Source organism: Micropterus salmoides, unplaced genomic scaffold (assembly GCF_014851395.1).
Source record: "Micropterus salmoides isolate LMB-PRFRI ecotype aquatic unplaced genomic scaffold, ASM1485139v1 Ms_hic_scaffold_2, whole genome shotgun sequence".
Lineage (NCBI taxonomy): Eukaryota > Metazoa > Chordata > Actinopteri > Centrarchiformes > Centrarchidae > Micropterus > Micropterus salmoides.
Genome location: NW_024041150.1, coordinates 10205609 through 10230694, shown reverse-complemented (window position 1 = coordinate 10230694; position 25086 = coordinate 10205609). Strand labels below are relative to the sequence as shown.

General features: G+C 41.5%; 1 protein-coding gene and 1 long non-coding RNA gene across 2 annotated transcripts; one reads left to right on the top strand and one right to left on the bottom strand.

Annotated features, from left to right (window-relative positions):
- Nucleotides 1–844: 844 nt before the first annotated feature.
- LOC119911518 lies at nt 845–7153 on the top strand. The gene is made up of 3 exons (XR_005445883.1): nt 845–906; nt 1423–1500; nt 6832–7153. It is a non-coding gene; the product is annotated as an uncharacterized LOC119911518 (long non-coding RNA).
- A 982-nt stretch (nt 7154–8135) lies between these two features.
- vgf (VGF nerve growth factor inducible) lies at nt 8136–15508 on the bottom strand. The gene is made up of 2 exons (XM_038730103.1): nt 15261–15508; nt 8136–12736 (listed from the first exon to the last, which is right to left on the bottom strand). Exon 2 carries the CDS (start codon nt 12684–12686, stop codon nt 10500–10502), a length of 2187 nt encoding a protein of 728 aa, XP_038586031.1. The 5' UTR covers nt 12687–12736; nt 15261–15508; the 3' UTR covers nt 8136–10499.
- Between the last annotated feature and the right edge of the window lie 9578 nt (nt 15509–25086).

Below are 25086 nucleotides of genomic sequence, written 5' to 3'. Positions count from 1 at the left end.
ACAGACAGGTGTAGGTGTGTGCTTGTGTGTCTGACGGGAAAAGCAAGGTGAGCAGATTACTGTAGTTTGTGATTAAACGCAAAAATAAGTTGGAGAATTAAGTAGATAATGTATTCTTTCAAATATTTTAAAGTAAAATATATTTTAAAATGGCCTAGTTTATGGGCTACTGCAATTTATTTTCAGCTCCTTACCGTGAAAATGCTCATGTTATTTTATAATCAGTGTTTCATTATGACCATACAATTGAATGGACCCCAGTGAGAATAGCCAACATTTATACTGGTGCTGATGGGGATTCTAAAAAAAATGTTTGTGTATGGTGTCAATTATAGTTCTGAAAAGAAAGAAAATCTGAATTGGCCAAAATTAGAATCGGTAGGTCAGACCTTTTAAAAAATCAGTAATTGGAATCAGCCAGGAAAACTGTAATCTGTACATCTCTTACTAGAGCTACATTACATACATACAGCGATAATCCTGTGTGTGAACCGATATTAGGCTAATATTGTAGATCTACCTAGAGACGTCCTATGTCCCAGAAGAAGAATGTGTGGGCGTAAATTTGATCATTTATTTATCAAGATTTCCTTGTTATGAGTGCATCAGCTTTACTTCCTGTTTTAGTTTGTAGTTAGTCTGCCCTAGTGTCTCTTGTCATTTTTTACATCCTGTGCCTGTCTCTGATTGTCTGAATAGTGTCACCGGTGTGTAATTAGTTTCTCCCCCCACCTGTGTATTTAAGTGGTTGTTGCAAGTTCATTGTTGATTTTATGCATATTGCTTTGGTGTGGATTCTGTGTTGTCACTGTTTCTTGTGGATTTATACTTTTTTTGGATTTCTCACCCCTTTGTGTTTTGAATTTTTGTGCTTAGTGTTTTTGGACTGCTTACACCATATCACCTGTAAGTCTCACCGTTTTGGCAATAAACCTCACCTACTCAACAGTTCCATCTCTAGTCTGCGTTTGGGTCCACAACCTCTCTAGCGTTCAGCCAGGTGGCTGAACATAACAGATCTGACTAACAGTACATTAAACAGCTGGGTAACTACAGTATTTAAAAAACGCACAAGCACAATGGATATAATGTTAGTTATTACTGAACTGTAACCAAACACGTCATGTTATGCTTATTAAACTTTAGTAACGTTCAGACATTTAAAAATTAAACTGTGTGCTACGGATTTGTAATATCCTTTCTATTTTTTCCTGCTGTATTTGCAATGATGAGTTAGTCAGGCTGATACTTGCTGTACTTATTAACATTGTCTGAAAGGCAACAGGGGACAGCCAGTGGTTCCGTCTCATGTCAAGATATGGAGTTTAGTATTAAACTTCGATTCATGACCACTATGGCTTGTTTTTATTTATCAATTCCAGTCTTAATGGTTAATAAATATTCTTGGATACAATCCGGCAGAGAACAGAGGAAGAAAGATCACAATGACGGTTCAGCCCTTTCACCAGAAAGACCATCGCTTCAAATGGAAATGACCAGGTAAAGACTAAAAGGACAAGTTTGCTGTTGTAAATGTAAGCCCTATGTATACGTATTGTGGTATGGCGTGGGACCTGCTCCGGACCTGGGGGTAAGGGGCTTCCACTGCTACCCCTGCTGGCTCTCTCACAGTGGGGGCATTCGGGAGTCCCTGTGGCACATGGCCGGTGTTGTTGGGGTGGGTTTTGGCCCTCTTCCTGGGGGATGGTTGACTGATGGTTGGCTGATAGTCCCGCCTCCGGCTGGGCTGGGGGACTATCGGCCCTGGTTTTCCCGCGTTATAGCTCCCTGGCGGCGCAGCTCTCCCCGGGAAATGTAGTCTGGGGTCCTTTGCGCTTTGGGGGGTCGTGTGGTGCCCTGGCTACTGGGGGTGGGGGTCTCTGGGCGCAGGTCGGTCCGGTTGCGGTTCGGAGAGCTGCGATGGGATTGTAGGGCGATTGTCGGTGCATCTTGATGCATTGTTTTTTTTTCTGTGCAGGGTCTCTGGAGGGCTGCACGGCAGCCTGGGGGCGTGTTGTGCATGGGGGTTGTTGGCTGAGGCGGGCGGCCTTTATTTTTCCGGCGGTTGGGGACGGCAGACTTTGATGGGCGGGTGCACGGTGGCCTGCACGGCGCGTTTGCTGCCGGACTGGGACTTGCTGCTGGTGTTTTTCTCCGCATGCTTTCGCCGTCCTGTTCTCGACCTCGCGCGCAGGATATGCGGGAGGCTGCCAGACATTGGGTGTCAAGCCCAACCCGTTGGGCATTGATGTTGATGATTGCATGGCGTTTTGGCGGTTTGGTTGTTCGTTCCGCGGCGGTGGGGTGCTGGGTCTCTGTTGTGTGCTGGTCTCTGTTGTGTGTGCGCCGCAATCAGTCCGGGCGCTGCTCTTCCGCGGGTTCCACCTTTTGCATTCCGTCGGCATTGCGTCGATTGGCATTTGGATGGTCGTTTTTTTGGCCGTCTGTTGGTTGGGTCGGGGTTTTCCGCGTTTGCGTCACAGTGCACAATTTTATTTTTTAATTTTTATTTATTTCTTCCACCCCTATTGGCTACTGGGGTTTTTGCCTGCCTGTTGCTGTGTCTCACACACAGACACACACAGACACACACAAATTTAGGTTGTCCCTGGTAGAATTATTCCTGGTGCTTTTCTTTCAGTTACTTATTTAAATGAATTGTTATTATTCCAGCTCTCATGGCTGTGCTGTGTTGCTTAATAATTGTGCTTGACTGTTTCTTGTTTTCATTTCTCTCTTCGTTGTCTTCCTATGTCAGCTGTTTATTGCTGCTGTTCGGCTGGTTGTCTTCTTTTTTGTTTGTTTGTGTTAGTTTGTTGTTGCTTTTTCTCCGCCTCAAGCCCTAATACCTGTTCTCTTGCAGGTGTTGTCCTTTCTCTGTGCTGTCTGTTTGTGCCCCCCCATCCCCATGTCTGCCCCCCTGTCCGGCCGATGACAAATCAATACATAATGGAATAAAAAATAAAACATACAAAGGGGTATATTAATACTCTCTTGTTAAAGTAAAATCTGTCTTGTATAATATGGTATCCTGGTCAACAACACTCTAAACCAGGCTGCTGGGCAGAACAGGTTTAAAAAAACAAAAAAAACAAAAAAAACCCAAACAAACAAACTGGCCTTTGTGTCGCATTGTGCTGAAAGTGTGCAAACCTGTGTGTTTTGCAGGTCCGTTATTGCTTATGTCTTACTGACTGATTATTTTATTGTTGCTATTATGTTGATGCATATGTTTTATTATTGTTTCATAATAAAAAATATTTTTTGAGGGAAAGAAAATAATACCAAATCCCATATCTTGACTTCTGACTGCACCACTGGCTGTCCCCTGTTGCTTTTCAGTACAGCAATTAACACTAACTACAGTAGCACCTGGCTGATTGTACAACATCAGCCTGGCTAACCCGTCATCACAAATACAGCAGGAAAAAATAAAAAGGAGAATACAAATTGTCTGGGTATCATTGGATAATCCGTAATTTGTTTGTTATTCAAAAACAAAAATACTGTTTATCTATTATTTTGTTTCAAAACAAAAAACGACATAACCGAATTTGTTGTCAGAATCATTAAACCAAAAACGGAAGTCACGTAGTCTATTCCTTTTTTGGAAGCAAAAGTAACCGGTAAACCATTCAAAATAAAAGTAGCCCATGTACCATTTAGTTAGCAAGGTGATTATAGACTAAAACTAAATTAAACAATAACATACAATACAACACAATAATATGTGTGTTTCATGCTTAATATAATAATAGTGCCCATGTAGTCTGCATATGTAATTCCAAAGTAGAGTCCTGTGGTGACAGTTTTAATTGGGGCTATGTGAGATAAATGTTACTGTGTCATTTCGTAAAGAGACTGATGATGAAACACTTTATCAAAGGGCAGAAATCTTCTCCTGTTAACAAACAACAGGCGCACTGCAAAAAAAGTTACTGTAATCAGTGACTGTTTATTGGAACCTCGAGATGTTTCTACTTGTTATAATCTTGACAGACATGTTTCTGAATTGTGAAGATATGATCTGTGGCAGGCTCAAACAGTGAACAGATGATGTAACTGTGCGACATGTTTAACTGACGTCGCTTTAAAATGACAGCTACGAAGAAAGGCCATCTAATGTAAAGGTTTATCCCAGATGCATCATAACCTCCTGTCTGTCCTGGCAGCGGCCAAGTTAGGAAGGTAGGTAGGTAGATACATTTATTTGTCACAATATAACAGGTTATAGGGTGAAATTGAGTTTTGTGACTCCCTTCTGCTACATAGCAGACAATATACATTATACAGAAGCAATTATAAAAATGGTAAACAGTGCTGAGGATGAATTTGAGCTTAAAAGACTTAAAATCTTAGAAGTGGTAGTATGGCATCAGAAACTTCTATATCTGTTCCCAGAAGGCAGCAGGATGAACAGGCTGTGGCTGGGTGGGTACTGTCCTTTCGTATCCTTTGGGCTCTGCAGGCACCTCACTACACTGATATCACTGATGCTCGGGAGATGGGTACCAATGATCTTCTGAATAGAGCCCTCCGGTCCTGGGCCGTGCACATCCCATGTCAGTTAGTGATGTTTCCAGTCAGGATGCTTTCTGTTGCTCCTCTGAAAAAAGCTGACAAGAACTTGACACGGGAATTTGGCCTTCTTAAGCTTCCTCAAGAAATACAGTCGTTTCTGAGCTTTCTTCATCAACATGGGGATAAGAGAGAACCATGTCAGGTTCTCTGTGATCCTGATTCCCACGAACCTGCTTCTAGTTCTGTTCCAAACTAAGAAGTTGACAACGGCTCATTACAGGTCCATCCACCAGCCCCCTCCCCCTTTCCCAATCCACTGCACTAGCCATATCAGCATCACCACCAGGACTTTCTCTGGTGAAGAACCATCTCTCTTTCCCCCACGGCACCACCACACCAAGCACCACGCAACCTGCTCACACAACACCAACCTCAACCATCTTGCCGGCCACCCAACCCTGGTTGTCCCAATCTGACATTACCAGCACTTCCAAGGCATTGTTGCCCATACACTTTGATTTCCAGAATATCTTCTTTTAGCACTACTCAGAATTGTCTATATTACTCACTGTCAGCCCCGTGTTCGGGTGTTAGAGCAGCCCCAAGATATTTGATCCACTTCCTTTTTCGAGCCTCCGTCCCAACCTCATATTTCTTCGTACAATACAAAATACCTCCTCTACTGTTGCTTATTTCTCACTCTTCTTGGACACCTAACCATCCCCATCCGCATCATCACACAAGGCCGATCCTTCCTTTCCCACTTACCAACACTACCCGCCGCAGCATCGTCCTTCCATGATAATGCAGTACTCAATGACACTGGTAAAATGAGCGAGATTATGACACGACTTCCTTTCATCTCGGAAAGGCATCTCTTTCTATTACTACGACCACATAACCCAACCCGAAGACATCAGCTTATACACCGATGCAGCCCCCTCCATCGGTTTCAGCGGCTACCACGGATTCAGATGGTGGAGAGTGGCCGCCAGAACCATCCTCACTCTCTCAAACCGTACCCAATTATCACCGCCGCCATTCTTTGGGGGCATGAGTGGTCCAAAGCCATTCTGGCACACACAGACAACCACACTGCTGTTGACATCATAAACCAAGGTCGCTCATTATGAAGTTCACCCACAGACTGACCTCAATCTCAGCCCAACACCAATTCATCATCAGTTCTTTTTCTACCACAGGAACCACAGGGGGTTGATAAGCTAGCCGCTTATCGAGATGAGCCCCCACCCTGAGTCTCGACCCCTAGCCGCTCCGGCCACCAAACCCTAAACAACCTCCTCCATCCCTCTTCTCTCGACCCCTTCATCCCTCTCCCCTTTCACCCTTCTCCCCTTGATCCCTCCGTCATATCTGAACAAACTACCTTTTTATACATACTCATGTTGGCGTGGTCTTAGTTAGTGAACTGCTCCTAATGGCATTTGAAATAATCCACTGCACCTGAATGAAAACAACCAATCAGAGCCAGGAGAGCTGTACAATCACTGCTTGAGCACACGCTGTGCTCACTAAGTCAAGCTCAATATCTTCAGCACATGTCTTCAGACGTTTTGCAGTGGTGGAGAAAAAAAACACCTGCAATGAAAAAAAAGAAATGTTTTCTCTGCTTTACCACCTCCTCAGTCCCCGTGTCTCTCCTATTTTCCCCTCCTCTGTCAGTTCATTGTGTTTGTTTAGGCGTGGGGCTCCGGTCCCCTGTCTGTTCCTATCACCAGATTACCTGTGATAGGAACAGAGAGGTGGATCCCACTAGGCCTTCTCAGCATGGCGGTACTAAAACCTCGCTCCATTCTTTGCCAGATCGTCCGTTTACCTTTATGGTATACAGGCAATGGCCAGCTCAGTATTGTATCTAGTTTAGCCTCGTCTTGCTGTGTGGTTACCTGACTGACATCCTGTATGGTGTTACATATGCCTCTGGTTGCTGCTCTGGTGAGAGGGAGCTTTAACCATTGTTTTTGGACCATTTTTTTGCCCCTGTCGACAGGATCACATCCTTGCATGTTCCTTGTAAATTGTTAATAAATCTCCTGTGTTCATCCCTTACTACTGCCTCAGTGTCTGCTCCTGAATCCTATTGTGAGCAACCTTAACAGTTCGTTATTAGAACATAAATGTGCTGCTCTACATGTTTTAATGAGCACACTGCTTTGTTTTTACTTTTGAGAATTTACATTCTTATCAATATGTTTAATCAGCTTGTAGTTTGTATGCTTGAACATGCATGTAGACATATGTCTAATGTGTGCACTTTTGTGTGTGTGTGTGTGTTTGGGTGTTCTGCAGTTGCTGCATGATGATGTTGGTGGATGAGTCACCCCGTCTTCACGTGACATCATGAATCACTGCACCTCTCCATGGGCAGAGCTGCAAGCATCAACCACTTCACTCCTCTCTTATCTCAGCCCTCATTCCCTCCTCCCTGCCTCTGCCCAGCCGTGTGTTACCTAGCATGCTCTCTGTCTTCACTGTTCTCCACTTGTGTCGTAGCCTTAGATCCAGTCCCTGTATTGGCTGTTTTCATTTACTAATGCATGTCCCATCTAACCATGTCTGTTTTAAATTGTTTTATGTTTTTCTTCTGTCTGCAACAGTGTTATTTGTGCTGCTACCTTTTATTGCTGGTTAAATAAAATAAATAAAAATAACACCTCCAATAAGTTTCAGTGCTCAGTGCTTCACAGAAATGCGTTTGTGATTACTCGTGTATAGTGTTAGCACATCGCTGCAGCCCACAATCAGCATCTCCCCTAATGACTCCTCCAACATATAATCACCCTGCTGAACACTCCCACTCTGGAGCAGTATGACGTATCAAAGCAAGCCAAATCCTGTCTTCTGTTTCCTCCCACCGTCTGTGCTGTAATCAGCCTAAAGGACTACCTAGGGATCACTGGGGATTAACTTTCTTAACCCAAGATTTGATTTGTTTATCATGATGTATATATGAGAAGGAAAAGATAGGTTTCAGAATATACCAGATCTAGCATATTTGTCCATTTAAATCAAGGGTAGGCAATTTATTTAAGAAGCATTTTGTTAGATTTTTTGACATTACCTTAATTTTACATTATTTTTACATTTACATCTACTCAAATACTCAACAGCAATCAAAAAATCTAAATGGAAAAAAGATCTGGTATCTGTGGCTGTTGCAGAAATGTAATTTTTCAAAGGTCTTCGCAGCACATACTAAATTCCATTTAGCTCACATTGTACAGGAGAGGAGGCAGAAATAACAAAGACAAATCCAAAACCCGGAGAAACAAGACTAGAACCAAGTGAGAAAATATGTTTTTATAAGTTTCTTAAACCAAACACTTTTTCTCCCCAACCAAGCGGGAAGCATTCATTTAATAGTTAGTATTGCTGTAATATATCTTCCTGGCCAACAGTGGCAGCACCGAGGACAATCCCTGTAACAAATTATACGCCTGAGTGACGGAAATGTCCAGGTTCAGTGAGATGGCTGTCCAGGGACATTTGGTGTAAAAATTCTCTCTGTCCACAATGAAGCATTTTTGTAATAAAAATAATTGACTTTATTTTTTTCTTTATGTGTAGCAAAAGTAGTCATTGACATGTGCATATTTACATCCAGCAAACGCATGTTTATTGCGATGGTTACAACAAGGTACATCTAGAAAGATCATGGACAATACTCGCTGCATACATGACTCAAACAATGATTTTAAGGTACACTGACGTCATTGTTTCTGTCATCTTAAATTTTTTTAATACTTTTTAGATTGATGCTTGTACGTCAATTTTTTGATGCAAGTATACATAAACGTGCAGACACTGTACCCTCACTTCTGGTCTGTCACTTCATATCTCTTTTTTCCTCCCCTTCTGTCTTAATCTCATCAAAAGCAACAAATCAGTAAACATTAAAAAAAGCCTCCATTCAGTTTACTCTCTTTTTAGACTAATGGCCTCATGTTGTTTATTTTATTATGAGATTGTCAATGCTATGATTCAGTTTTGGCTTGGAAACAAAGACTCATCCTTTAGCAACAGCCGGACACAAATGTCAACAATATAGACAAACCAAAGAGCAACATCTGCTCTGCTTCCCAATGGCATATTTGAAAAAGGGAGAAAGGGTAGTGTTTATTTGTCACTGATTATCAGTAGCTATATTAGAAAAGAAAGGAGATCTCAGCAGTACAGTCCTTTTTTTTGCATGATAAAAAAACCTTTTTATAGTAATTTTTATAGCACTGTCATCCAAGCAGTCAAATATTCCATCATCATGATTTTAAAATTGTGAATTAAACTCAGATTCACCTGAATGTGAGCAAAATGCTCCTATCTCCAGTGGGATCAGTCCCAGAGAATCATTTCCATTATCCCATCCGCTTCCATTCAACTAGTGATTACAGCCTTGATGTCACCCATAATATCAAATGGTACAAGAGGAAAAAACAAAACAGAATGGGAGGGGTGTCACAGTGACATGTAAGGCAGCAGATATCTGCTCAGAGTTTGCAAACAACTTCCCACCTACAAATGTATACCATGTGTGACCGACGGTTGTGCAACATTTAGATAACAACAAAAACTTGTGAGTTGATAAAAATAAATGAAAAACAAAAGTTGAACACTAAAAAGAACTCTAAGTGGTCTTCATTGAGCTGAAATGAACTAGTGAACAGTGTGCCTCTACCACTGCATCCTCCTCTGAAGGCATCAAATGTAAAATGGTGCTATATAGAGGTATAGAGGGGTTTGGCACCATAGCAACAAGGTAATTGAAGTTATGCAAAAGGATGAGTCATCCAAGCCATTACAGTGGCTTCCACAGCCATTTTATGAAATATGCTTTTTGGTGCATTCAATTTCATTACAAAGACATGTGTATGTGTGTTTGAGTATACATAATGGAACTTTGCTTTTGCTGCATTTTCATACAAAATAACACAAAACTGGTACATTTGCATAAAAATGTACCAGTTTTATGAGATAAGCATAGCAAGTGGTTTGAGCATGAGAACATTTTCTGATTATGTATGGTCATGATTTTATATCTAAGAGATGATAGGTGTCTCAGATGTTAAACTATGTGGCCAACTATCTGGACGCCCTGTGGCCTGGAGTTATTTTTCTTTGTTTAGGTTAGGCCCCTTTTATGAAAGGAACTCTTAAACATACAATATTTCGGAAAAAAAGTGAGATTCCAACTTTGTCTCAGCACTTTGTGTTTGGCCCTTTCCTTTTTAAACGTGACAATGCCCCTGTGCACAAAGCCAGCTCTGTAAAGAAATGTGTGGCTGAATGGGAGAAGAAGAGTGGAGGCTAGAAGCACATTAATGTCCCTACTTTGCAATTGCATTTTCAACCATCACACATGGCTGGAATGTTTGACGTCCGCATACTTTTGGCCATGGAGTGTATGTCATATCTGAAATAGTATGATTATGAAAATAATTTCAAATGTCCCTGCCCAAGATAATTACACAAATGTTTTTTTTCAGCCATCCATCACAGCCTACGATTCCTCCCACTCTCACTCTCTGACTCGGAAACAGATTTTTTAAAGGTTCAGGTAACAACATGTTTAAGCGTCCTCCTTTGTTTGCATTGTAAAATGTCCAAATGGAGAATGTTGTCATACTGGGAGTTTGGATGAAAAGTTCTAGCATGATAGGAATCTCTGCAGCATCATGCTTTCCAACAGACCACATTCCTCCTGTTTCCCCTCCTTCACAGAGGAGGAGTGTAGATGTGTTTCTTCCTTTTCATTCTCCATTTTATCAAGACTAACACTGGAAAAACAGTCCTTCATAATGTCCTTGTCCAAGTCACAGCCAATCACAACAGGTGAAAAAAATTGTTACATATGTAAAACGAAACAAAATAATGTGAAAACTAAATCATAAAGAAATGCACTCTTTTCTGCTCATCTCTCTCTTTTCCATTTTCCCTATTCTCACTCCCCTCTCATTCCCCTTTTAGTCCAACATTTGCGGTCTCTTCATTAGTATCTGCTGTATGTATTTCTCCAGATCGTCACGGTTGATGCTGTGTGGTTTTCCAGCCACATAATAATCATTATTTCTCGTCACTGCAGGTGCCGGGGCTGAGTCATAAAACTGCTTCTGTTGAGGAGGGATCACCGGCATACGGGGAGGGGCACGTGGTTTGGGGATGGGTAATGTCCAGGGGTAAAGTGGGAGGGGGTAGCTGGTGAAGTAAGGCTTCTGCTGGAGACCTGCAGGCGGGGTTCGCAGCTGGGGTTGGACCCAGTTGTGGTAACGGCGTTTGGGAGGGAAAGTGAATGCAGAATTTCCCAGAAAGTTGTTAAGGGTGAGACTGGGTTTGGGCACATAGTAACGTTGTTTGGGTCTGAGGGGAGGAGGAAAATAGATGGGGTAGTAGTCTGGGTAGGGCTTCCTCTGGTAATGGGATGGGTATTTGTAGGGGTAAAAAGGGTAGCTGGTCCCAACATATTTGGGTGATTTGAGCCAGAGTTCCTGTTTGACTGGCAGAGGCTTCTGAGGTTTGGGCCAAAGATTTTGATTGGCTAGCAGAGGCTTTGCAGGTTTGCTCCAGAAATCTTGTGATTTTGTTGGCGATTTCTCCTGAAACCATGTTTTGAGGAGATTGACAGCTGGAGAGGGTTGCTTTGAGACAGGGGAGCTACTTTTGATGGTTGATATTTGGGATGTTGAAACACCATTGGCAGATGAGAATGAAGGAGACAGCGGAGTTAGAGGTCGTTGCCAGTGAGACGGCCTCTCAAGCGGCACGTCTTTCTTCTTCTTCTTCTCCACATCGCTTATGATATCCACCACATCGTCAGCAGGAAGATGGAGCTTGCTGGAGATCTCAATCAGCTTGTCGATGGTCTGGGGATCAATATCATCTTCCTCTGTCACTTCCTCATCAGACCTCTTGTCCTCCGCAGTGCTTGACAAAGATGAGCTGTACTTCTTATGCCCATTATGCTGTTTGACCATGTAGCGCAGCAGCATGTCCGAGGCGATGTCGGCCAACTTCTCCTCCTCCATCTTGGCTCTCTGTGCCTCAGCCGCCTGCCTCCTCATCTCTTCCTGCTCTGCTTTGACCTGAGCTTCCTCCTCTTCGGGACTCAACGCCTCCTCATCTTCCTCCTCCTCCTCTGGTTCATTATCATGAATCACCTCCTGCTCTGTGGGAAGCTGGGACTGGGCTGGATTACTGCCAGCATAATTACTGTCTTCAAAGTCATCCATAAAATTGCCTCCCCTAAATATGGGAAAGGTCAAGGCTTTCTGCGTCTCCTCTTGCCATTTCAGTTTCTTCTTAGACATGGTGAGGTCGCTGCCTTTGTTGATTGGTATGATGTCGTTGTAGCTGCTGTAGCCTCTGCTCTCTCTCTGGATTTGCTCTGAATCTCCCTCCTTCTTTATGGCTGTGTTCAAACGAGGAAACTCCTTCATCATGGTCTCGAGGTTCTTCAGCTCCTCAGGACTGAGCTGCTCCTCCTCCTCCTCGTTGCTGCCTTGTTCAGGGCTGTTTGGTCCCTGCTGGAGCTGCCTGTTCTCCCCTTTTCCATCTGGACTGGCAGGCTGCTGCTCTGTTTGGACCTGGACTGTCTGGCTTGTGGTACGACTGGTCACCTTCTCTGTCATCTTCTCCTCTTCTTCCTGAGCTATCCTTCTCTCCTCTTCCTCCTCTCTTTCATGCTCCTTCCCTTGTGCAGCCATCAGCAGGTCTAACTCCTGCCGTCCATCTCTGACTCGGTCTGCTCCCTCCATCGTGCTAACTTCTCTGTATGCCTCTTCTTTTTTAACCTCCCCATTCTCAGCCTTCAGCCTCAGCTCTTCTTCCCTCCCATCCCGCTCCTCTCCCTCCCCCCTCTTCTCTACTTGTGAGCGATTCAGTGCCTCCAGTAAAACTGCTGCTAGTGTTTTGAGATCCACATCTTTAAAAAGCTCCTCTTCTTCCTCTGCCTCTTCTTTCTGCATTGATTGTCTCTCCTCATCCTTTCTTTGCCTGTCTCCTGACTCTAGTAGCCCCGGAGGAGTATCTCTGTGTCGGTTATTGACATCTCCAGGGGTGTTGATTGAGTTGGGGGTGGACAGATGGAAGAAGGTAGCCCCTGTCAGGAGGACCAGGAGGGTAAGGCCACTTGAGGAATTATGGAACCCAATCATGGCCACTCAGAACAAGGCCTGCTGTGAGCAGCTAAGGGGGTCAAAAATACCTGGAGGAGAGAGAAAAAGCACATCTTGAGTTTCAATAAGTGAATAACTTCTTGCCTTGGAGATACCACAGCATAGTATCATAGAAATGTTGTCCTTGACGATTCTGCACCTCAAGATGCTTCTGCTCAATGCTATTACAATAATACAGGGATAGTTACACAATATTACACTGGAAGTCACACCTAGTCCCAAGGAGACTTGCGGATTTATCACAAGTGGCACACTATAGAAGGGCGGAAAGTAAGGGTGTGGAAGTCAGGATGATGAATGAAGCTTATCTTGTGCGGGGTCATGAAGAATCCCCAGCCAGCTGGACGCTGGGAACCAGGACCTTCTCACTGCGGTGACAGTGCTGAACAGCTGAACCCCTGTACCACACTGTACCAGGCTAAAGATTTGAATGAATCCCTTTAAATTTTGACTTTTACTGACCTGTGTTCAGCAACAGTAAGAATAGCAATAAGTCAGGACAAATTTTTATTATAATTTAGTGATGGGTATTAAATTATTTTTGTATAGAACCGAGAACTTAAAAGCTGCCATTGAATGTTTAGTTAGATTTATAATATTTTATTTTGACTCAAATCACATTTGCCCATTTTATGCAGTAAAAATGGGGTTTTGGACAAAAACAGATTTATATTCAAGGAATTGAAATAATGGATTGCTCTGGCATCAGTACCAAAACCCAGGCATTTTATTGGCTTCAATTGAGCTTTATTATCATTATGTATGTATTCATTTGTTTCATTTAAGGAGGTTACGAATTATGCTGCTGAAGAACTGGAAAGCACCATCTTTTGATCGACTGATAAGCCCTACTTTCTCTAATCCGGTGCCAGAGAAAGAAAAAAAATGAACATTAGTGTCATTGTGCATGAACACCACTGCATCTGTAATGGTAGTCTGCTTTAGAGTAACCCTACTCATTTCAGCTCATCACAAAGGACAGCTCTTGGTGCTGCTTTGCAGGGGAGGGACCCGCCGCTGTCCCCAGCGCTGCAGCCTTCAACACAGCGCTCCGAAGCGCAACAAGTGCAGTGACGTTGACGCATTGTTCTAAAATATTACAGCAGCTAAACATAACAGCACGGCCATTCCTTCTTTTCAACAGGCAACACGCATAAACAGCCTATGTCTAATCTCCAGTCTGTGATGTGTGGAAAGTGCACACCTGGGTCTAAAAGATCACTGTGTGGTTCCAGGACGCTTACATTACCTTAACAATAACTCGCTCTTATTTTGGAACCACCGTCAAGCTGCATGGCACCGCCACGCAGTCTGACGTTACAACAATGCAACAGCGTCATAAAAATCTTCTTTATCAAGACAAGTGACAACAGTCTGAGATTAGTTCGCCTGATTAAAGCAGTGAAAACACTGATATTGCAGAGATATTTTAGTAACCTATACTTTTCAAGAACATCTCTGAAACAAGTTTATTTATGATGGAAACGTGTTGAAATTTGAATACACAATATCAGACCAATGCCTAGTTGAGCCGGACATAGCCTATTCTGCAGGGAAGGCAGTGGGGGTGGCTGGATTGCATGGGGATGTGTGATGCTAGATGTGCAAATACGCAGCGAATGATTGAGATAAACAGGATCTAATGTGCATGACCTCACCCACCATACATGCATCTGTCTTATTCTCTCCTGCAAAAAGTATACTGACCTGAGCAAGTGACACTACAGTTTAGGCAAAGTGGATTGCCAATCAGCTCCTAAGAGTCAAGAATCAAGAACATTAAGCCACCTCCAGATTTCTGGCAACACGAGTAACCTCCCCGCAGCCTACACACTAACTGTAAACCTCCAAACCCCCACAAACATGGACGTCAGTATTATGCAGATATTTTAGACACGACAGAAGACAGTCATTCTCTCTGTCTCTCTGGTACTTTTTACTTTGAACGTCACCGCGCCTTAAAGCACGCAAAAGATAACAGCTGAAGCAGCTTAATTGCAACTTCATTCTTCAGTCTGGTTATTTTTGGCAAAGCCAGTCATGGTGATGATGACGATAAATGTGATGATGACGATGATGATGATTATGATGGGGAGGAGGAAGAAGTGGAGGAGGTGGACAGCACGGTCACCACTGTGTTGACCATAAACAAAGAAAAATGGCTAGTCCTAAAAAAAATTCAGCTCCCACATGTGCCGCAGTTATAACACAAAGTCTCATATAACACCGTTCAATATGTTATTGAATGTATATGATCATTCAAATATATTATGTGTCACTGCTCACATATCCAATGGTAAGTGATATTAATATATTAATATTTTCTGATTAAACTATCAAACCTTCTCTAACCAACAAACACGAGAAATCCACCTCCTCTTTAGTAGCCTACACTGTTGACATTTTTTGCTTATGTGAAAAACGGAGCAGGGCTTCAGCATGGTCGCTTTATTTTCTATTTTTAAATTTCTCTATGTTAATAACCAGCCTGCCACAACATATTTCCTTTTTCACAAGAGAAGGTAAAGTAATGCCAATTAAGTTGACCCTTACTTGTAGTTCTGTCGGAGCAGCGGGGGGACTCCAGCTTCCCCTCCTCGACACGTCACACTCAGAGCTGCCAGGAGTCCTGCAGACACACACAGAGCCCGGCTGCTGTGTGACAGCTGTTCTTGTTGTCTAATGTTAAGTGTCGTCACTGTTGTTGTTGTTGTTGTTGTTGTTTGTTGCTGAGTTGCGGCTCTTCCTGCTCCTCTCCCGGGAACTCCACTGCTTGGCTGGTCTGTTTTCAGGACCAAGAACAGCGCTGCGGCTGTCTTATAGTCGCTCTCCCGATCCACGTGATTCATGCGTCAAGCGGTCCCCATTGACGTCACCAGACTTAGTTTCATTCATAAGATTTTTCTGCACCCCCGCCCTAAAATGATTAGTAAACATAGGCACTCCAGTTTCTTTGTAATACAAAGCACATACACAAAAAACTCTCACTTACTGATTTGACCTAAACACGTGTGTGTTTTTTTGAACATGGAGAAAAAAATAGAAATTATAATAAAACTATACTTTATATCACAATATGCGTATATATACATTTTCCTCTTCTTTTGATTCTCCTTTTTTCCATCTAATCTATCCTTTTCATCTTCCTTGTTTATCATGGTGCCTTTTTTCAGTATTTCTCCCTTGCATTCCTGTTTTGCTTCCTTTTCCTCTGCTATTTAAACAAACACAAATAAAAACTGTAAAAAGTAAAAAACATGACAATTACAACTTTTGAGGTTATGAGGTTAACGAAAGATGGGAAGGAGAATTTATAAGGACTTAGGAAAAGACAACAGCAGCTTAGAAAATCCAACTGCTCTCATCTAGGCTATGTAATTATGCGATGGCTGATGTTACTGACGTGGTCTGCCATGGTTTAAACTACAATGTTCAAAAAGCGCATCTTTGCACTTTGCCCTGTGCGCTCTTACCTGTTGTTTTAATGCAGGCCATCTAAAGGTGGACAACAGGTGGAAAATATTACTTCATTACCAAGTTTGCAAAAAGGCATATAGAGTAGGCCTACCTGTCACCAAATAATGGAAATGGTTGTCAGAATGCTTGCTCACGCTCACCCTCCTGCCCACCCATATTTATCAACATGAATCCCAATTATTGTATGTACATAATACATTATATTTACTCATCCTGCTTGGTCCCTGCCTTTATTGAAGGTCCAGTGTATAATATTTCTGAGGATTTATTGACAGAAATGCAATATACGATCTATTACTATGTTTTCAGTGGTGTATAAAGACCTTACATAATAAACAATTATGTTTTTATTTCCTTAGAATGGGCCATTTTTTTTCGTCACCATGGTGTTCTTCTGCTTGTATAATTCCAGCAGTGTAGATGCCGGTATATGAAGGACTGATCCTGACAAATTCAGAAATAAATACAGAAATAAATAAATGCTCAATAAATAAAGCATCTGATTAAATGCACAAAAAATTAAAAAAGATAAATAAATGTAGGCAGTAATTCAATTATACAAGGAGACATAAATGTATATATCTCTTTTAATTAGCTCCTTTATTTATTCACTGTTGTAATAATTACCTTATTTATTTAGTCCCTTATAATCTTCAACTTTATTTATTAATTACTACTTTTTTAAATGTATTTATATACTTGTGTGTGTGTTTTAATATTTTTGTCTGTTTTATTCATCCTTTGCATTTCTACTATTTATTTCCCCAATGGTATTTATTTCTGCCTGTCCTTTTTACATTTCTCTATGCATTTCTGCCTCATTATGCAAATGAGGAGGGGCTGTGTCTCAAGGGGTCATCTTCTCCCCTATTGGTGGACCAGTCAGACAACAGAGGTGGACTCTAAACTCACACATCAACAAGCTTGCTCCCCACAGAGTCACAAGAGATGGCTTCCTTTAGTGAACTGAAGTGATTAGCAACTCTGTCTGAGGATGATTCCGTCAGTCATGTCTTCCTTCCTTTTCGTGTAGACGCTCCGACAGACAGTGCTTTCAGTTTGCTGCATGCATGGACACAGAACTGCGGTATAGGGAGAAGCACACGGTCAGCTGGCTGCAGCTAAATCTGGAGTGCACTCGTATTCAATTCTGTATGGTAAATTCAGTTTTAACGGAGCAGAGCGAGCTGACAGGCAGAGTTAGAGACTTTTTCTGTCCGTTTCTCTCTTTACAAAGACGCATGTTGCAGTCAGAGTCTTCTCTGAAGAGGGCAATGAAGTCTCAATAATATGTGATGGGAGCACCACATAACATAACACCAACATAATTTATCAAATTACGTCAGACAGCACAAAGATACACATGCCACAATGTCCGGTTTTCAAAATAAGGTGATAACACAACAGATATACAGTATGAAAATAAGATTAATTGGATTATAATCTATTAAAAGTAAAATAACACTAAAATGGCAGGGAAATTACTTTACTTAGATTGAAGTACTGAAGTTGTACATTGAAATACCTTCCTTCCTGATAGGAAGTCTTCTTGAGGTGGTATAAAACAAATTTCTCCTTAAATTCTGATTTGAGTTGTGGACAACTCAAATGAAACATTTCACTGCCCAAGTCAGGATTGTACATACTTTTGGTACATTATTCCAGATGAGTTAACCCTCCCCAGATGTAACAACATGCATGATAACAGTCCAGTAAAATAATGTATTACAGGAGAATGCCACATCATGTAGCACTTCATTTATTTATGTCGCATTAAGTCAAATGCACCTTATACAAGTATATCAGGCTGCAGCCATGCAGAACCTCCAAACCACTCCCATTATCATAATTTGTTATTAGGAAGATAGCAAAGCAGCTGCAGCTCAAAAATACATTGAAAATGTTATTAAAGGTAGCAATTTTAGCGACTATTTTGGTAGACTATGAATTATTTTAGCCTAACTGCTAAAAATATATTTATACATAAATTTTGATATTTATGAATATCAAAATGTATTTTTTTCTATATTTTATAATGTGAATAATTAAAGGACACAATGCAAATAAGAGTTGATGAAACTCAGGAAAAAAATAACAACCCATGAACCATTTTTGGAAGTTTTACTTCCTTCAAGTTCCTTCACATCCTGCGCTGTTGCTGAACCCTTCTTGAATATTGGCTTGTAGATGTGTTCAGGGCGGACTCTTATCAAATGTGTAAAGTTTGGTACAGATTTGAGCATGTGTAGTGGAGTTACAACAACTTCCTGTTTCATGGTGAAACAGCAATGTTTGACGCCACAACACAACATGCCTGTTTAAACAATTCAGCAGCCAAACTCACAAGAAGTGTGATCCACCTACACACAGCCTTATCAACCTCCACACCATAGCCTAAACTGGGAGACCAAACCTAATCTGGGATCTGGGAATGTGTCCCCCCATAAACTGTGTGTCAACACAGATACTATTTTCTTTCATTGTAGTAAATTTTCCTGAAATGCAAGTCTACTGGTTTAGTTTCAGCTGTGGAGGGGACAAATAAAGAGGAAGTTCTTTTAAGTCAGTTCTAACCTCCTGGACTTTAATAGTTCCTGTGTTTCAGCAGGTTTTCTGCTCATGTTCAAAACTTTCTGCACATTCAGAATATCTCCAGAAAAATCTCACAATATTACAAGACTAACGTCATAATTTCACCATCCAGACACCATCTCCACATTTAAGAGTAGGCTTAAGACTTTCCTCTTTGATAAAGCTTATAGTTAGGGCTGGCTCAGGTAGTCCTGAACCATCCCTTAGTTATGCTGCTATAGGCCTAGACTGCCGGGGGATTTCCCATGATGCACTGAGCTCCTCTCTCCTCTACTTTCTCTCCCTCTGTATGCAACCTCATCCCATTATTGCATGTTACTAACACAACTTCTCCCCTTTCTGGTAGTCTTGTGCTTTCTCGTCCCTCTCCTCTCTCCTCCTATCACTTCCTGCAGGTTTTCTGGCTCTGGAGCTGTGGAGTCTGGATCTGTGGTTGCGGGTCACCTGCTGCCCCCGTGTTCCTGCTCGACACCCTCTGCTACAACAACTATTGTTACTAGTCCTATTGTTGTTATTGTTATTATAATCATTAACATTACGACTGTTATCATTAACACTACTATAAATATCTGTACCATTTTTCATTCAGTCTATAGCAACATCACCTTTACTGTCTGTACCTCTGTGTGTATATTGTGTAGGCTGCCTCCCTCCCCTCTCTCTCTCCTTCCATCCCTCTCTCTCTCTCTCTCTCTTGCCCTGTCTCTCTCTCCCTCTCTCTCTCGCTCTCTCTCTCTCTCTCTCGCTCTCTCTCTCTCTCTCTCTCTCTCTTTCTCTCCTTCACCCCAACCGGTCGAGGCAGATGGCCGCCCACCCTGAGCCATGGTTCTGCTCGAGGTTTCTGCCTCTTAAAGGAAGTTTTTCCTTGCCTCTGTCGCCTAGTGCTGCTCTTGGTGGGAACTGTTGGGCTTCTGTAAATAGCATCACAGAGTACGGTCTAGACCTGCTCTTTTATGAAAAGCGCTGTGAGATAACTGTTGTTGTGATTTGGCGCTATATAAATAAAAATGAATTGAATTGAAATTGAATTGAATTTCATGAGAATTCATTATAATTTTAATTCCACCTGGCCTCTATTCTGCTGTGCATTATGTTATTGATCTGCTGGTATATAACTATCCCCTTTAGACCGTTTGACTGACACAGTTTGGGACAGCATGCTGCACATGAAATCGAAAACAACCAAAAACACTACTGCAAGCAGAAATCTCACCGCAAATCCCCACGTTAACTTCAGCAGCTCTGGTAAAGTGCAGCTCACAGTCCAAAACAGAACAAGGCTGCACTTCAGTTTTAAGATGTTTGTATTGCAAAACTCTACCAGTTACGTTACTGTCTGGACTCACAGCGCGAGGTGCACTTGATTAAGTGTCGCAAACTTTCTCTTGCGGCGCCCCTGACAATTTCCACCCCAGGCAACCGCCTATGTCGCCTATGCCACCGGCCGGCCCAGGGCCCACATACTAGCTTTTTGGAGCATCTCAACCACATCTCACAGTCTTCACCAGTGAATGAAAGCGGCATCACGTGACCCAACGTGTGATTAAGATCTCTGAGATCTAAGATCTCTTAGAACCCCCTCGAGAGGAAGACTGGAGTGAAGTATGACATCATTATGACATCACATGTGACAGCTGTGGGGAGCAATAAATGAAATACTACATTTCTATGACTTGTCATTTATCTACCCATCTACTGTATATAACGTTTGCTTTTTGTGAATAACATAAAGGGAAGTAGAGTAAAACAGGAAGTTCCCTGGAGGAGAGACTGAATGAACACCAGAAACAGACGCCAGCTATCTGTGATCCAGACCATGACGTGTATATTTGTTAAATGAGTTGAAGCTGCAGAACCAGAAAGTTCAGTATTTCCTAAGCTGCTGCTGGTGTTAGTGTTGGGAGTTAACCCACTCATTACATGTTTCAAAAACTGCTGATGATACAAGGAGGGTGACAGGTGGAGGATGTCATGGAAATTGTTTTCCTGGTGAGGGGTTGAGCAAATAATTGAGTAACAACTTTCTTCTTTGAAGAATTTATTTAACAAAAGAGAACAAACAGAGAAGTACTACAACAAATATATCTGGTCCAGAGACCGGCTGCCTAGGGCGGCTTCGGGTGGCTTACACAGAGCAAAGGGATGCATAATTATTTACACAGTCTAGGTTTCTATGTTTTGGGGAACAGAGATCCTCTCTCAGCCTTGAATGAACATTCCATGAGAGTAGAGGAACAACAAGAGAGTGAAACACCAAAACAATCTCACAGCTCTGACCTAAACCCCAGTAAATGTGGTGTGTTTTATATTTTTTATTTGCTGCCCAGTTCATTTCACACAGCCTGTCGCTGCCGTTAAAATAAATAGGTTTCATTTTTCTTATGTGAGGCTGAATATTATGAGCAGTTTGGTAGGGATATTGAAAGTAATTTTAATATGAACGTAGGCTATTCATTTTAGCTTAGTAGCTATCTTCTATCTACAGAGCTAGGCCTATCTATATTACACAGACTGGTCACGTTCCGCCCCACCTTTCGCGATGTGAGCTTCGTTACTTTATGAAGTTAATTTAAAACAATATTTGTAACTCTTTTTAGTGTGTTAAATAAATTGATCTCATTTTTGAAGTGACAAGAAGTTCTTAAAAGTGAGATGAACCGGCCACTTATTCAGTGCCTCAGTCTTTAATGTGGAAACGCTGACACACAGCCGAGCTGATGGAATAAGGCTAATATTTTCATACACGCCAAAAGTACACATCAAATCAACGCATTATTATAGACTTCTGTCTCCCTCTCTGCATGTACTGCAGCTGTCTTACTTAGACTAGGGGAGACGGGGTATGGCTGTAACATGGGGAGAGTTGTAACAACACCAATTCCACCAAATAGAGATAACATAGGAGTTAGCTGATCATTTCAGAATTTACCTACTTCCTCCCCAATCAGGCATGGTGGTTATCCAGTCTGGAAGCAGGCATATTCAGAATATATAGAAAAAAAACCTGATTTTGAAGTAAGAAAGTAAATTTTTTGACCAAAACTATTTTTTGTTTAGTATCTATACTATCGCAGATAGAATTATTAGACTGAAATGTACTTTCTCAGGCAACATGTGATGCATTATTTCCTTTCTAATTTCAAACCACTAGGGTAATACAGCTAGCTAAACATTGGCTGACAGGGATGGGGTGTGTTGTGACACTTCTTCAAAATGTGTTACAGGTACTTTCTTGATTTGGGCCCACCAAACCAGCACTCCAGGGTTACCAGCATTCATTTGTCAGCACTGTGACCAGTACGTCCCATTCACATATTGTAGGGGTAAACCGGGGCGAAAATAACATGGGATGAAAGTAACATGGCGATTTTCTCAGAGCCCTGACTGCGTTTGCAGTCCAAGCTGTGACAGCACCTTCAGCACGCAACCCTTGATGGAGCTGCCAAATATCGCATGATTTTGTCATCGTTTCCTGTGGCCGTCTCCGGAAAATTGTTTTTGAGCATGGCAAGTCAATTTCTGAAGCAGGACTGTTTATCGAATTACAAGCTGTGTCTCTCGTTTCATGTGCCACAATAAGGATTAATCTACAAGTTATTTAGTGCTTTAACAGAGTTAAAAGAGTTTTTCAGTGTAAAAATAAATCGTGTTTATATGTCAGGTTCATAAACAATGTCCATTTTACCATTTCCCCCCTGTTTTAGGTGTCCACATTTGCATATTTATATTATATATTTATAATATTTCCTTAATATAATATGAAATATTCTAAACAATTCAAGTTTGGGCTGTCAGGTTACTTTTGAAACTGAATAGTTAAAATAAAATAAAAATGTCATTATATTGTATTTTTATTTATTTTTTTAAAGATAAAGGACAAAGGATGTTTGCACTTACACATTAACAAGGTCACAGTCATGTTTATTTATTAAATACAAGGGTGGTAACACAAAAAATCTAGCTTGTATTGTTGTGTTCCTTTTGTCCCAGCTGACAGGGTCGAAAGTAACAATGTGCCACTTATGTTTAAAGTGAAATTATACGGAAGTCGTTGATATTGATAGAGCACACCTGTGAGTTAGTGACCACAGCAAAAATATATCTCTGTCTGAAACATTATCTTTTAAAATCAGGTTTTTCTGAAAAATGGTACTTTCGCCCCTGCTCTCCCCTACACATGTTGGTGTATGTATCGTCACTCGACATTTTCCATACTCAGTCTCCCCCGGTGGAGAGGAAAGTTGTATAGAAAAGCGTATGGACAGCTTGTGACAAGTGCCTGTGTGCAAGAAAAAGTCCCGGTACGCCAAAGAGTAAAATATAGAAGTGCTGTTATACGTACCGGTGAATAGGTTACTGGCCCACTTCAAGCACTGACTTTGACTCTGAATAAGAATACACACACACACACACACACACACACACACACACACACACACACACACCTTTATAGTTAGACCTAAGGATGTACAGAGACGTTCTTTAATTAGGAACATTTAAGCAGTATTTATTAAGTATACTTTTAAGTAAGTTTATTTATTCTATAGATAAATTTACATACACATACTGTTCATGCACGTGAGTCATCAGACAAGGTCTGTTACAGCAAGAGAGAAACATTGTTCTGTTTTGCAAACTTATCATATAGCGTGGCAGCTATTTTTGATTCTTCTGTGTGATTGTTACAACTTACCCCAGCATGGGAACACATTGCATTTGACATCAACTCACGAGGTCTGTGATATTCTTGTAGAGGATTGAATTGGTGCATTTGTAGTGAATAAATGTGGGTACTTTGTATAAAAATTTGAGAACTCTAGCAAAGAAATTCAGTCAGTTATAGTTACTGAAGCAAAAAGTGTTACAACCATACCTGGTCTCCCTATGTCGTATTTGTTTTCATATTATAGTTTGCTCTTCCTTTGTAAAATATGATGCTCTGCTGCCAGTAGACTTGTTCATGTCTGCGATTGGTCATCTGCTGCTAATACCTTAACACGCTCATGGCTGGATTTGGAAACCCTGGTGGACCAGCTTTGTGTGACCACTTATCCTGATCCCAGTTGCAAGGTTAGTGAAGCAACTCGTGAACATGTCCAATGCCTCTAATAGAGAAAGCATGTCCCCAGGGCTTTGAATGCATCTTATTAGCATAACACTGTTGATTGTAATTTATAAAGTAATACATTTAGCAATCTACATTCTTGTTTATCGCGCACAAAAACAACTTGATTCAAACCCAGCTGCAATCTGGATCTTTTTAAAATCTCGCTCATAAGCTGGTTTCTTCAGACAGTATGCACTGTCACCCTCTTCTTCTCTTCCTGTTGTTTTTTTGTGTTTGTTCCTAAGGAGCCATAGCCTGACATCCTAAAGTGTAGTCAGTGCGTTGGAGTGGCACTTAGTGCCTATGTCTCTCAGCTAGTCAATTTGAAATGTGAACTGAGGGCCCACAATTGTGGTACAGCTCTGGAATAAGCTTTCCTTTCCTATAGTACCTGGAAAGGGCGTTTATAGCCTCTCTGAAGCCACTGATGTCTCCTGTGGCACTTTCCCCCCATTTAGACTTGACTTTGACTTTTTTTTCCCCCCTGTAACACTCATTAATGTGTAGATTACCTAAATCTATGACACGTTTGATGCAAATCTTCAGATGATCACCTCACTGGTTCTTCTGTGATCTGAATACAATGCATCACTGACGTGCTGCTCTGACAGGAACGAGTGTGAGACAGTTCAGACAGTTCCCCCTTTGCCCATGTGGTCTCCTCTGTGAACTAACTTAGCATAACAGTGGAAGAGAGCATGTGGCGAACTGGACCATATTTTGAAATAAAAATCTGATTCTGCAAAGTAACTAGTGACTAAAACTGAGACAGCGAACTGCCAACCTGTCCCATACTAAGCAGAGAGCTTCTGGAGAGCTGGTGAGTGGGGTATGAGGCGCTGTCCCTCACTCTCTGCTCCGGTCAGACTCTCAGCCAAAACAGTAGCTCTAATGCTTAATGTTTAAAAGTAATTTAAACAACAGAGAGAGAGAGAGGGGTAAGACTAAAACTTTTTAATTGTAATGTATTGAATGTGCCATTCATCTCAGTTAAGTGAATGCAACTATAACTGCAAACATATTTGACAGCTACAAAATAATGTTTTTTTTAATAAATAACTTAAAGCAGCTTTTGTTAAAGTCACATTATTTGTTGAACATCCATTCATGAACATGTCCTCCCCAAAAATCTTTTGTGGCTATGCCAATTCCTCCTTTGTACTTTACAGACATGAGACATAATTCATACATATTCATGCTACT

Bases quoted from the DNA above. Each gene is read 5' to 3' on its own strand.
- vgf (XM_038730103.1), bottom strand. From the start codon at position 12,686: ATGATTGGGTTCCATAATTCCTCAAGTGGCCTTACCCTCCTGGTCCTC.